The sequence below is a fragment of the Trachemys scripta genome, chromosome 1, assembly GCF_013100865.1.
Source record: "Trachemys scripta elegans isolate TJP31775 chromosome 1, CAS_Tse_1.0, whole genome shotgun sequence".
NCBI lineage: Eukaryota > Metazoa > Chordata > Testudines > Emydidae > Trachemys > Trachemys scripta.
The window spans coordinates 308,357,925-308,370,498 of NC_048298.1; the positions used below are offsets into that span (position 1 = coordinate 308,357,925).

The following is a 12,574-nucleotide window of genomic DNA, read 5'->3' on the forward strand; positions in this document are numbered from 1 at the left end:
TCCTCAGATTCGTGAACTTCTTCGAGATGATGCATTTGATCATGCACTGCGTGACAAGGAAAAGACGGCCTGGAAAGCCTTCCAGTTAGTGGCAATAAATTTTCTCGGAAACAACAAGGCAGACAACTACAGGTTGTTGGTGGAAAACCTCCTCAAGGCATACAAAAGCCTTGGTTGCAACATGTCACTAAAGATACTTTTTTTGCACTCTCATCTAGATTTTTTTCCACCGAACTGCGGAGCAGTGAGCGACGAGCACGGTGAGCGATTTCACCAGGACATTGCAACAATGGAGAAATGCTATCAGGGCAAATGGAGCCCATCAATGCTTGCAGACTATTGCTGGACAGAGATAAGAGATGCTCCATTTAATGAATACAAGAGACAAGTCAAGCGCCGAGTAGACACTGAATAGGACTAAACTATGTACATAATAGTTTTTTGCCTTTTGTTTCATAATAAATTTTATTTATATAACCCTTTGGCTGATTTTTAAAGTGTTACATAAACAGGACAGGTGAAATATTATCATGTAAAGCAACATAAACACATGAAAAGACCTAGGTTTACAATTTATGATTAAAACTCTACTATCTACACAATATACATAGACATAAAATGTAAAAACTTAAATATCTTAGAAACAGTAGCCACTCAGTTGTTTTAATTGTCATATTTGAATTCAGCACAACAAAATACATAATAAATAGCACATTTTATCTCTGAAGCAGACGACTTCTCAAAAATTGTAGACCAGTGTAATCAGCGCCCAGCAGGCTACTATAAGAAGAGCTGCTAGTAGGGTGACAAAGATGTCCCAATTTTATAGGGACAGTCCCGATTTTTGGATCTTTTTCTTATATAAGCTTCTGTTACCCTCCCACCCCCCCGTCCTGATTTTTCACGTTTGCTGTCTGGTCACCCTAGCTGCTAGAGCTGGAGAAGAGTGGATGGTGCTCTGGAGTGGCTGCTGGGACTCCACCAGGGCAAGGCCCTGAGGTAAGGGTGAAGAATGTGCTGTAGCCAAGGGGAGGTGGCCTAGGGAATTGTTGCAGCAACACAGTGTATTTAAAGGGACATGATGGATGGCTGCTATCTTTGTGGTCCCTGAGTTGGGACCAGGCCCTGGGTCCTCCCCACTGGTCACTGGGAAAGTGGTCTGGACTTTAATGCACTCTAGGATTGCCAGGCATCCATCACTGCCCCCACCCACAGGCACCCCCCTGAGCACTGGCTCTGCAGCTCCCATTGGCCGGGAACCATGGCCAATGGGAGCTGCGGGGGCAGCACTGCAGGAGGAGGCAGTGTGTGGAGCCCCCAGCCACCCCTTAGCCTAGGAGCGGAGGGACATGCTGCTGCTTCCTGGGAGCCACCTGAGGTCAGTGCCCCCTGGAGCCCACACTCCGACCCCCCTCCTGCACCCCTGCCTCAACCCTGTGCCCCTGCCTGCTCTCTGAACCCCTTGGCCCCAGCCTGGAGACCCCTTCTGTACCCCAAACCTCTCATCCCCATCTCAGAGCCTGCACCCCCAGCCAGAGCCCTCACCCCATCCTGCACCCCAACCCCCTGCCCTAGCCAGGTGAAAGTGAGCAAGGGTGGGGGAGAGCAAGTGATGGAGGGAGGGGGGATGGAATGAGCAAGGGATGGAGTCTTGGAGAAGGGGCGGGCAAGGGTGGTCGGTTTTCTGCAATTAGAAAGTTGGCAACCCTAAACACCCCAGAAGGGAACTGAACTCTTTCAGTGGCCCAGCTGAAGAGGTGGGGCCAGAAAGACCAAGAGGGGCAAAGAGCCTCCGGGGAGAGAGCCCTGAGGAATGTGGCCCCACACCAGGGCTGGGACGGCTTAAAGAACAGGGGTAATTTGAGAGAGACCAGAAGGGGCTGAGAAACAGTTTAGGACAGGATACTGTGATAGGCCCTGCTGGACTGATTGAAGAGTGAGCCCCCGGATAAGACTACAGATCAAAAGACCTAACAGAGGGTGCTGAAATAGGCCCACCGTTGGACTTATACCCTGGAAGGGGTTTGCTTTGCTTTTATCACACAGATAGCCTGTGTGTGACTCGGCAAGAGGGCTGAGTCACCGAAGACCCACCACAGACTGAGAGTGAGTGCAGGCTCATGCACTGAGACGGAGTGCTCGTGAGAGTTCAGTGCACCCCATGACACAGATAGTTTGTGCAGTAGCTAAGTATTAAACTTTCCAAGAGGGGTGCTCTACTGTGTATTTAGGGTCCACTCTGTGAGGCAGAACAAATGAAATTTGCAAAGAATTTATCCCTTTAGAAAAAGAATCCAGGAGTGCAGCTATCAAAAGATATTTAGGGAGCAGGTTGCATGGAGCAAGGTGGGACAAGCACAAATAAAGGCCCTGATCCTGCAAACTCTTAAACATGTGCTTAACTTTACACGGTTACTCCTGGGGGGCGTGGATCAGTGTTCATGTAGTGCTCCCTGTCAGTACTCGGCCCAGGCCAGGGAAGCTAATGATGAAACCAGCTGACCAAATTCAATGATGAATCCTGGTCATGTGCTACCTGAGGCACGTTGCACATACACTAAAGTTACTCATTTGATTAAACTGCTTGTGAGCTCAGGGCCAAAGTTATGCTAAGATTCATTAGGGAGGGGGGTGTTTCAGAGGAAGCAGTCAGAGAAGGCTAATAATAGAAGCTGGTGGAGGATGCCAGCAGGTTCTTGAGCCTGTAGGTAGGCTTGGAAGGATTAGATTTTTGTCAGTAAACGTCAGATTCACTGGACACACACAAACCAATGAAAAATATTTCCATCAATAATAATTAGAATATGATTAGAATTAGATAGGTAAAATAAGAAAAGGCTGCTTGAGAACTTTTTAGAGTTTGATTTTAAAGTTTTTTTACACTCTGTATTTTGACATGATATTGACTATTTGTATTTTAACCGTTATAAGGCTGTTATAACTTTTTGTATCTCAACATCTACTGTAATTGAATAATTATTGTCTGACCTCCCCATAATTTCCTGCAACTGTAAAAATGTAAATAGATTTTAAAAAATTAAAATGCTTAACCCATAATTTCAGGCAAACAGTGAAAATGAAAAAGCTTAAAAGTAAACATCAGTGATATCTGTTGACATTTTTTTAAAAATTGAATTTTGCCAAGCCTACCTCTAGGGGAGGAGGAGTAGGTGGTATCAAAAAGTGAGCTAAGGGTGAGTGAAATGGACACCTGGTCCAATAGAAAAGGAGCTGAGAGAGGTATGTCTGGAGGTGGAGGGGAGGTTTAGAGCAAGAAGAGAGAGAGGTGGAAGGGGAAACGAGGGGCGGGAAACCTGGATCTGGAGGTCAGAAAGCTGTAACGGCTTTGGTAACACAGAATCCTGGAGCAGGGCGCATTCTTGAGGTCTAATGCAGCAGTCTGACAAACGTTCCAGACTCACTAGCAACTGTGTGCTGGGAAGGACATTCCGTAATCTGTTGTGTGTGGCAGCTAGGGAATTGTAGGTGTGCCATAGCTACCCTGAGTTAATGATTGAGGTGCTCAGTGCCTCATGTCAGTTTGAGTCATTGCAATGGGACTGGAGCTGTTTCCTGGCTCCTACTGCCTGTATTTTGTTTGGAGAATGAGTTTGACCTTCCTGCAGATCTGCTAAAGATAGAGGAAACTAGTGATTCTTTCTGGTGGCCTCTGAAAAGCATTAACGGGGAAGTGAGTCACAAATCGTGGCAAGCACCCTTTTCTGGGCAACCACCAGCACTACTATGAGTGGAATCTAAGCCCCTGTGCTCTGGATCCCCAGTGGGTTTCAAGCCACTGGAGCCTGAACAAAGTCCAGACACTGATCCGCTCTTGGGGTCTATAGGCACATTTTCAGGGCACAGACCTTCTGTCTGGAACTGGCCTCTGAGTGTTGGAACCCACAGTCCAGATGCCTAGCCCCTCTGGCCACAGCACTGACCCTTCAGACTCCCCAGTACTTGAACATATCCCTCTCCCAGACCTCTACCCAAATGTGTGAAGCTGCTGGTTTACACTTTAACTCGCTAAAGAGTATGCAGCTGTTGTGAAGTGGTACACACACACACAGCCCAATCTACTATCTTTATAGAATCATAGAACCATAGGGTTAAAAGGGACTGCAAGGGTCATCTAGTCTAATCCCCTGCCAATATACTGGATTTGTTGTGTCTAACCCATGCAAAACAGATAGCAATCCAGTCTCCTTTCAAAAACCTCCAGTGAAGGAGCTTCCCCAACCCCCCTAAGCAGTCTGTTCCATTGTCTTACTGTTCTTACAGTTAAGGAAGTTTTTCCTGAGATTTAATCTAAATCTTCTATGATGTAGTTTGAACCCACTGCCTCATGTCCTACCTTCTGCCGTGTGAGAGAGCCATTTTTCTCCATCTTTTTTATGGCAGCCTTTCAAGTATTTGAAGACTATTATCATGTCCCCCACCTTAATCTCCTCTTTCCCAAACTAAACATACCCAGTTCCTTCAGCCTTTGTTCTCAGGTTCTCCAGCTGCTCTTCAACTCCCAAGATATGAAAGGGTTTTGTTCTTTCAATAGGAAACCAGGGATCTGTTGGCAGATTCTGGCTGCCTCTGAAGAATTATGATGGTAATTATGAAAGAAAATAATGGTAAGGAAATGGATTGATAGAGGCTGAAGAGTAAATAAGAGCATAAAGTTTACTTTATCATGTAAAGCACAGAAGAGTACCGATCATACAAACCAATCAAACATCCTACATGTTCCTCACTACCTCTCCTTTCCTTTGGGAGTCCTTGGGATGTCATGAGTGTTCACACAGGCAGGCAGGGTCCTCTGCCCCTTCCTTACGCTGCCCCTGCCCCTGCAGCAGCCTCATTCCTCTTACTCTGGTGCAAAATGGTTCTCCTCCGCCAGAGATGCCAACTTTGTGATTTGCCAGGGGGTGCTCGACCCTTGCTCCCCGCCCCTACAGCCCTCACCCCTGCCCTGCCTCTTCCAGCCCCTGCTCCACTTGCCTTTTCCTGCCCTGTTTTGCCCCCACCCCTGTTCCTCCTCTCCCTCAGCACCTTCTGCATTCCGCTGAACCTCTGATCACTGGCAAGCTGGAGGTGCTCAGGGGGTGGGGTGGAGGGCAGAGAAGGCGCTGATCAGCGGGGCTGCCGGTGGGTGCTGAGCACCCACTATTTTTTTTTTTTTTTTTTTGCGTCCATGCCTATGCTCTCTCTGGTTCCACCCTGTGAGTCTCTTATAGACTCCTGCTGGTGTCACCTGCTTCTTTTGTTCTCCTCCTGGTAACTTTCCATTACTTCCAAGCCCCCTTCCCTTCAGACAAGAGGAGGAAGTGTCTTCTTCTAGCTAGAGCATACCCATTATCCCATGGTGTTTTACTTTGTCTAGAGTGCTGCTCACTCACCCATTGTTTCTGGCCTGGCAGCGACATGGCACACCTGTGGGCTTATTCACAGTGAAGCCACATACATGCAGGCATTCCAGAACACAGTAATTTCATGATACAATTTCAGTATTGCCAACCCTAAATGTTCAAAAATCATGAGTCAGGCTCACCAAAAATCACGAGATTATGTAAAAGTAATAAATTTGGTGTTTTTTATTTGTCTTCTGCTTTTTGAGCCTTTAGCGTGCCCTGGGGTCACATGTTGAAGCTTTCTCCACAGCCAGGAGGGCTAGAAACTTTAAGAATGAAGGCTGAAATCATTGCATAGCCATTTGACCCGAGGAGCTGGGGCTTTAAGGAAAACAATAATTATCATGAGACTTATGACAAAATCATGAGATTTCATAAAATCATCTGCAATTCAGAAGTGGTACAGACAAGAGGGGGAGTGACGCTCAGTACCCCTGGAAGATGCAGCGGGCTTAAACAGCACGCGCATCCAGCACAGATACAAGCTATAAGTCAATCCTCGCTTTTGACAAAGGAGAAATGGCCTGGGGTAGAAGGAGTAGGGTTTATCATAAATGCTCATGTTCGCTATGAACCTGAGCCTCCATGCAAACCAGCCAGTGCAAACCCTCTAGACTGAACGAGTAGGGTTCATGGTCCCCACCAGCAATGGCTTACATAGCAAACCATTTATAACTGCCAACTACCATAAAAACTAAAGAATAAGAACTGGGCCTAGCAACTAGGTGGCTCCCACACATATAACAGTCCAGGCTCAGCTCTATGATGCTCACTTCGTTCTGGCCTGCTGGCACAAAGCAGCAGTAAACTCTGTGGAACTCAGCAGTGGCAGATTCCTTTTGTGCAAGAGAGTCTTCTGGTGGTGAACAGCTGCTGTTGTAGCTCCCATCTCACTCCCTCTCAGATCCCAGTGAAAAGGGGAATGTCCAGGAGACAGGGACATGTCCAAGTCAGCCCTTGCCCTAGTGATCACCCCAGCAACCAGAAATGCTCATTAGAAAAGCCTCAGGGGTTGCAGCTGAATTTATGTGGGGGACCAGCCTAGCAGGATCAGGGGAGGGCATAAAGATGTCAATCAGTGATGAGCTCCCAAAATCCTAAGAACCAGTTCCCTACCGGGTCCTCAGCGGTACTTCGGTGGCGGGGGGGTGTCTTCACTCGCTCCGGGTTTTCGGCGGTAGGTACTTCACCGGGAGCGAGTGAAGACACCCCCCACCGCCGAAGACACGGTAGGGAACTGCACGGTCAGGTGAATACAAGCTCCACGTGCCTGTCTTCCCCCCTCCCCCCATCCGACCCCAACCCACGTCCTACCCCCGATGCCCCCCTCCAAACCCACAACCCATCAACTCCCCCCCCCACTCCTTGTCCCCTCACCACCCCCTCCCGAAACCTTCCACCCTAATTGCCCCCCAGGATCCCACCCCCCCACCCAACTCGCCCTGTCCCCTGACTGCCCCGACTCCATCCACCACCACCCCGACAGACCCCCGGAACTCCCATGCCTATCCAAGCCCCTGCCCCCTCCAACCGCTCCCAGCCCCGGACCGGCTCCCTTACCATGCTGCTGTGCCGCGCGGCTGATGGAGCTCGCAACCCCACCCCCTTACCATGCCGCTCAAAGTGGCAGGAGCAGCAGAACTGCCCAGAGCGCTGGTGCCAGCAGAGTGGCGCGCTGGGGCTCTGCGAGGAGCGGGAAGAGGGGGAGGGGCCAGGGGAGCCTCCCCAGCTGGGAGTTCAGGCTGGCCGGGCAGGACGGGCCGGCCCGCGGACTGGAGTTTGCTCTGGTCCGCCCCTTTAGGAACCAGTTCTACGCCGGCTTCTAAATTTAACAACCGGTTCTCGTGAACCGGTGAGAACCGGCTCCAGCTCACCACTGGATGTCATAAAGCCACTGTTGCCAGCAACCCCTGCATCTTCAGCTGTGCCAGGTGTGGTTCAGTTCTGCCTGGGACTTGGTCCTGAATTTAGCCACTTAGAATGTATGAACGGTATTAGATTGTTAGGAAGGCTGTTGCACCAGACCTACTTGTAAATACGATTGCCTCTAGGTTTTCAAGATCTTATATTTGACCCACAGTATGACTTCATTGACATGAGGCTTTTGTGATCTTTGTTAAGTTAGTAAGCAGGAAAACATATATTTTGGTGTAGATTTAGTACAGTTATGTATGTTGAGTTTATTCTTGTAAATTAACACAACTTCCTAACTTCCAAACTGTAATTTATTTACACTGGATGCACTCCTTTCCTTGGAAAGGAACCTCCACTAGTGCTAAAGCGGATGAAACGTTTGTATTCAGTTCACCATGGGTTTCACTGACATGGCAGATTTACAGGGGTCATATTTCCATGTAGATGGATTCGCTTGTGAGCTAATTCTCTTGTGTTTTATTCACAAACATGATTTTTTCCCTACAATATCCATGCTTTTCTGGCCCCCAAACAACAAGTCATTGTTGCCAAAGCAACAAAAATTCTCCTCTCTGTTAATATTTATGTTCTCTCGTGAGCCTGTTACATTTTTGTAGGGCAGGGCTGGAGTATGTTCTTAGTTTATATTTGTGATATTTTGCATAGTTGAATGGTTGGAGGAAGGTTTGGAACAATGATATACGCAAAATAGGAATCCCCAAGCTGATATTTGAAATCTACATGCAAAAACACCGTTTGTCAAATACAGCCCAGACACTGATTATGTAATTTGGACGGCTTTAGTGCTGAGCCTCTGGCTTCCTTCCAGGCTCCTTAAAGAATCCAAATTTAAAAAAAAAAAATATGCGCAGCCTTAAAAAAATTAACTGTAAAGCCCTGAACTCTCCAGTGGGAAAATCTATTTTTCCTGTTTTCCATTTTTAGCCATTCTCAATTGGCTTGTTTGTTTGTTTATATGCTTTGAGATTAAGAGCTCTAAGGTGTGGAACCTTCTAGCTGCCAATTCTAATGCAGAAGGTCTTTTTTAGAGGCACTGCACCTCAGGATGGCTGTACATTGTGGGTGTGTACTGTATGTTCACTATGTGTCCATTCTGTCACTTGGCTACAGTACTATTTGTGCTGTAGTTTAAGAGAAGCATGGTTTATAAACTGTTGTTTCCTCTGAGTCACCTATAGCTATACATCTTCAGCACAAAACATTCTGTTTGCTTTTCTGGCAGTGCAGGAAAATAATCCACGGTTAACAAAAGGTGTACGAAAGTCAGCATAAGGGAAGTAGCAGAACTGAAATAGAATTTTTTACGTTCACAGCATCCACAGAGGAGCACGTCTCTGATTTTCAGACATATCATGCAGCAGGTTTTTTTTTTAATCTATTTATGTGAAAAGGTCAATAAACATTCAATAAATATTGCAGGAAATGTGGCCACAGTACTAGAGAAAGGAACACAACTAAGCATGTGTGGGCATTTAGGAAAGCTTATGTAACATTTCCTTTGGAAAATAAATAAGCCTAATTTCCAAAACATCACCAAGAATATCATCACTTGCAAACGTTTCTTGGGAATAGCCTGCCAAAATTACTAAAAATATTCTAGATTTTGAGCAGACATTTTATACAGCTTCCTAATACAATATTTTTGTTCCCTCTTTTTTAGTATTTATATTACAATCATGCCTCGAAACCCCACTCAAGGATCAGAATTCCATTGTACTGGGGCCTGTAGCTCCTAAGTAGATAGTTCTTGCCCCAAAGAGCTTACAGTCTTGGGCCCAAAGCCTAGAAAGACTTACAGATGTGCTTACTTTTAACCCATGTGCTTAAAGGTAAACTCGTCTAATCTGCCTCTGCTTCCAAACTTTTGTGGGGCCCTGGGCCAGAGCAAGTGGGGGGGCCCCTCTCCACCCCTTCTCCCTGCAGTCCTCCCTCCCCTTACTCCTCCCCACGCTCCTGCCGGGGAAATGGGGTTGGGGCATGGAGGCTTGCTGCGCTCCGCCTTCCCGGCGCTCCTACTGGGGAGCGGGGTTGAGGCACAAGAGCGCCAGGCAGGCAGACAGGGCAAGCCCCTGTGCTCCGACCCCACTCCCTGGCAGGAGCACCAGGCGGAGCGGGGCAGAGCATGGGGGTGCCCATGTTTCTGGGCCAGGGCCCTTGGCACGGACCCCATTGGCCCAGTGGCTAATCTTCCACTGTCTGGAAGTTTTTGCAAGACTGGGGTCTTGGTTATGACAAGATGCAACAGGCAGATGAAACAAACAGATGTGAGCAAACAGGGAGCAGGGGGGTGGGTGAGGAAACAGTGAAATAAACAACTTTTGCATTGCAAGCAGCAGTCACAGCTTGCCACCTGTTTTGGTATATAGTTGGTTCATACTCAGCTTATTTTTGGTGACGCAGGATTTTATTTTTATCAAACTTTAAAAATTTAAATTGTGTACTGGCTTGAGTTTTTGAATATGGCCATCTGTTTGCAAATTAGTGCTGATACCAAGAATGCATCACTTCAGCTCCTCTATAAGAATTCAATGAACAGGAAACATCTTAACTCGTGAGATTTTAATGTACAGAAAACTCTGCAGTAAACATATGTACAATTCTCTCTCCAGGGGCTGGCAGAGACAGTGATGGGTCTTGCAGGGATTGGGAAGGTATGCACCACATCATCCAAAAGCAACCCCTCCAGTCACCTAATGAGTATTGTTAGATGGCATCAAAGTTAGCCCTGTCCAGTTGTCCATGACCTAAAAGACTTGTTGATGACTTAGGACAGGAAGGAAGGGTTAATAGCAGAAAATGTGCAAATACAGCATCTCTGTGAGAATGAGGAAGAAGTATTTATACCATATCCTGCCCATTAATAAATTAATTACTCTTACACCAGTTTTATACTTGTGTGATTCCACTGACTTGCAGAAATGAGGAGTGAGGTGGGAGAAGTCCGGAGCGCACACAAGCAACACACAAAATATGCTACTCCAGGAATTAGTGTAAGTTATTTAGATTTTTCAAAGCCGTTTAGGGACCTTAGCTACTCATCTGAAATTAATGGAAAACTGACTTTCTGAATAGTAGTAATGGACACATTGAGTTCTGTAGTAGAATTCTTGTGATGTTGCAAGAGTTTTCAGCTACAAATGTGTACAAAAGGTAGAGTCTACTCTTTATGTGCATTTGTGTGCCAGCATTCAGCTAGGGTTCAAGATTAATCTCTGCAAAAGTACCTGTACTCTTACCCTTCCACTTCAATTCCTCAGCTCCCTGCCTCATGACCTTTTCAATGTCAGCACTGGGTGTCCTAGAAAAACTATAGATAGATAGCAGGGGTCCCATTGGATAATGGGAGACATTATTCCACAGCAAATGATCCCAGACAATGTATCAATTGTCACATGTCAAAACTAGGCCAAAATGATTTATTACTAGTATTTAAGATGAGTATGGGAGTGCCTAAAGGCTTTAACCCGGTTGAGGCCTCTTTGTGAATGGGGTGGTACAAACATAGTAAATGATAGCCCCAGCTCAAATAATTTTACATATAACTCTTCTCCTAGATTCAAAGTTAATTTACAGCTAGTGTCCAGTGAGAGGGTAAGTTATAAAAGGAAGCAATGTGGGGTTTGAGCATTTTGAATCATGTAGCATACAGTGAAATAGATGCAGTAGCTGACATGCCAGAAGTAGTTAAAAACATGGTGGAAGCAATTGATTCCAAAGTAGTGTTACACATTTACACTAATTTTTACACATACAAACAAAATGCCACTAAATAGCCACTTCTGCTTACCAAAGAACTTAGGCCCCTCTTCACTGTAGTATGTGAAGGAGTGCAAAAACAAGATCGTTGTGTATAAATAGGGCTCGAATGTGGGAATACAAAACATGGAAAGGTGGCTATGGGGTGGGCCCACTTCACCCCACTGTCTAGCCATCAAGAGCCCTTCAATGTCAACAGCATATTGCATAAGGTCCACATGGGACAGGTTCATGTCCTCCCCCTGGAAGGAAGTGCTGGGGAACAAACATGCTCTGTACAATGTTCCCTTCTCTAATTGTAATTTATGCTGCTTCCCTTTTTAGGAAATGTGATTGCCCAGGTTGGACGGGGACACAGGAGCGTTGCTGGGAGCTACAGATGGGACTGAGCCAGCTGTGCTGCCAGTATTGCAGGCAGGAGGAACCAACTGGTGTGTGGTTAGACAGGGGCAGCGTGTATCTGACTCCTGAGCCAGGGATTCTGGCCCTGATTTTCCTAACTGCACCCCAAGTCTGCAGATCTTTCGGGTTATTTCCTCTCGGTGGGTGGCTAGATGGAAAGGGGAGACTGTGGCCTGACCAATATATTTAAAAGCAGAAGCATTTGCTTTATAAACCAGTCTGTGTTCCATCTGCGCAAGTGGAGCAGTCTAGTGTCTAGAGCACATCAGCAGGCTATTTATAAACAGAAAGCAACATCTTGGTATTCAACCCTACGAGAAAAAAAAATGCTTCGAAAATACTGACAGCTGAATGGGGCTTTGCAGAGGGTGCTCGACTGAGTGGGGCACGAGTCTTGATTGCAGATGTCGTGTGCCCGCGGGGAGGCTGCACATTAACACTCACTAACTGCCTCGCTCCGATTCGTGACTCTAGAGCTACAGCGTCAAATTCGGCCTCCCCTGCGCACGGAGTCGCGCCCGTTCACACAGGCAGGGGCTGCATCCCCGGTGCAGGCGCTACAATGCTTGGCTCGGCCCCCAGGGAACGCGCAGGGCCCAGCGCGTCCGGGCAGCGCGAGCCCTGCGGCGGGGACACCTGCCGCTGCAGCTCCACTGCCCCCGCGCGGCCTGCCACTGAGCAGCCGCGCGCTGAGCATGCGCAGTAACCACAGCCAAGCCGCGGCCCTCCGCGTGGGAGGTGGGTGGGGGACAGGGAAAGCGCTCCCGAGCGGTGTGTGGGCGGAGCCATCTGGCTGAGTGGGCGGGGCTATCGGAGCGGGTGTCCGACGCACTGTGGTCCCGCTCGCTCGTAGCCTCACTGTCCATGGTGCAGCCGCCGCGCGGGGTCCTCAGTGCCCGCCGCCGCCGGGGGGATGAGCCTGTGACCTCGGCGGGAGTTCGGGCCGCTCGGGGAAAGGAGCTTGATGGAAGCGATGTCCCCGCAACAGGATCACGTCGGGCAGGGGCGCTCGTCCTCTGTGAGCGGGGAGTCCAGAGCCTCCGCAGCCTCCGAGAGCAAGAAGGTGAGAGAGAGAGAGA

The 12,574-nt window shown here is 47.8% G+C and overlaps 1 protein-coding gene across 2 annotated transcripts in view; it reads left to right on the plus strand.

The window, feature by feature from the left end:
• Positions 1-12,287: 12,287 nt before the first annotated feature.
• Positions 12,288-12,574, plus strand: part of ARHGAP20 (Rho GTPase activating protein 20) — a 109,746-nt gene continuing 109,459 nt past the window's right edge. For both annotated transcript variants that reach the window (XM_034758816.1, XM_034758817.1), the window contains exon 1: positions 12,288-12,558. In XM_034758816.1, the coding sequence (XP_034614707.1) occupies positions 12,460-12,558 (99 nt within the window). In that variant the 5' untranslated portion in view covers positions 12,288-12,459. The remainder of the gene's footprint in view (positions 12,559-12,574) is intronic.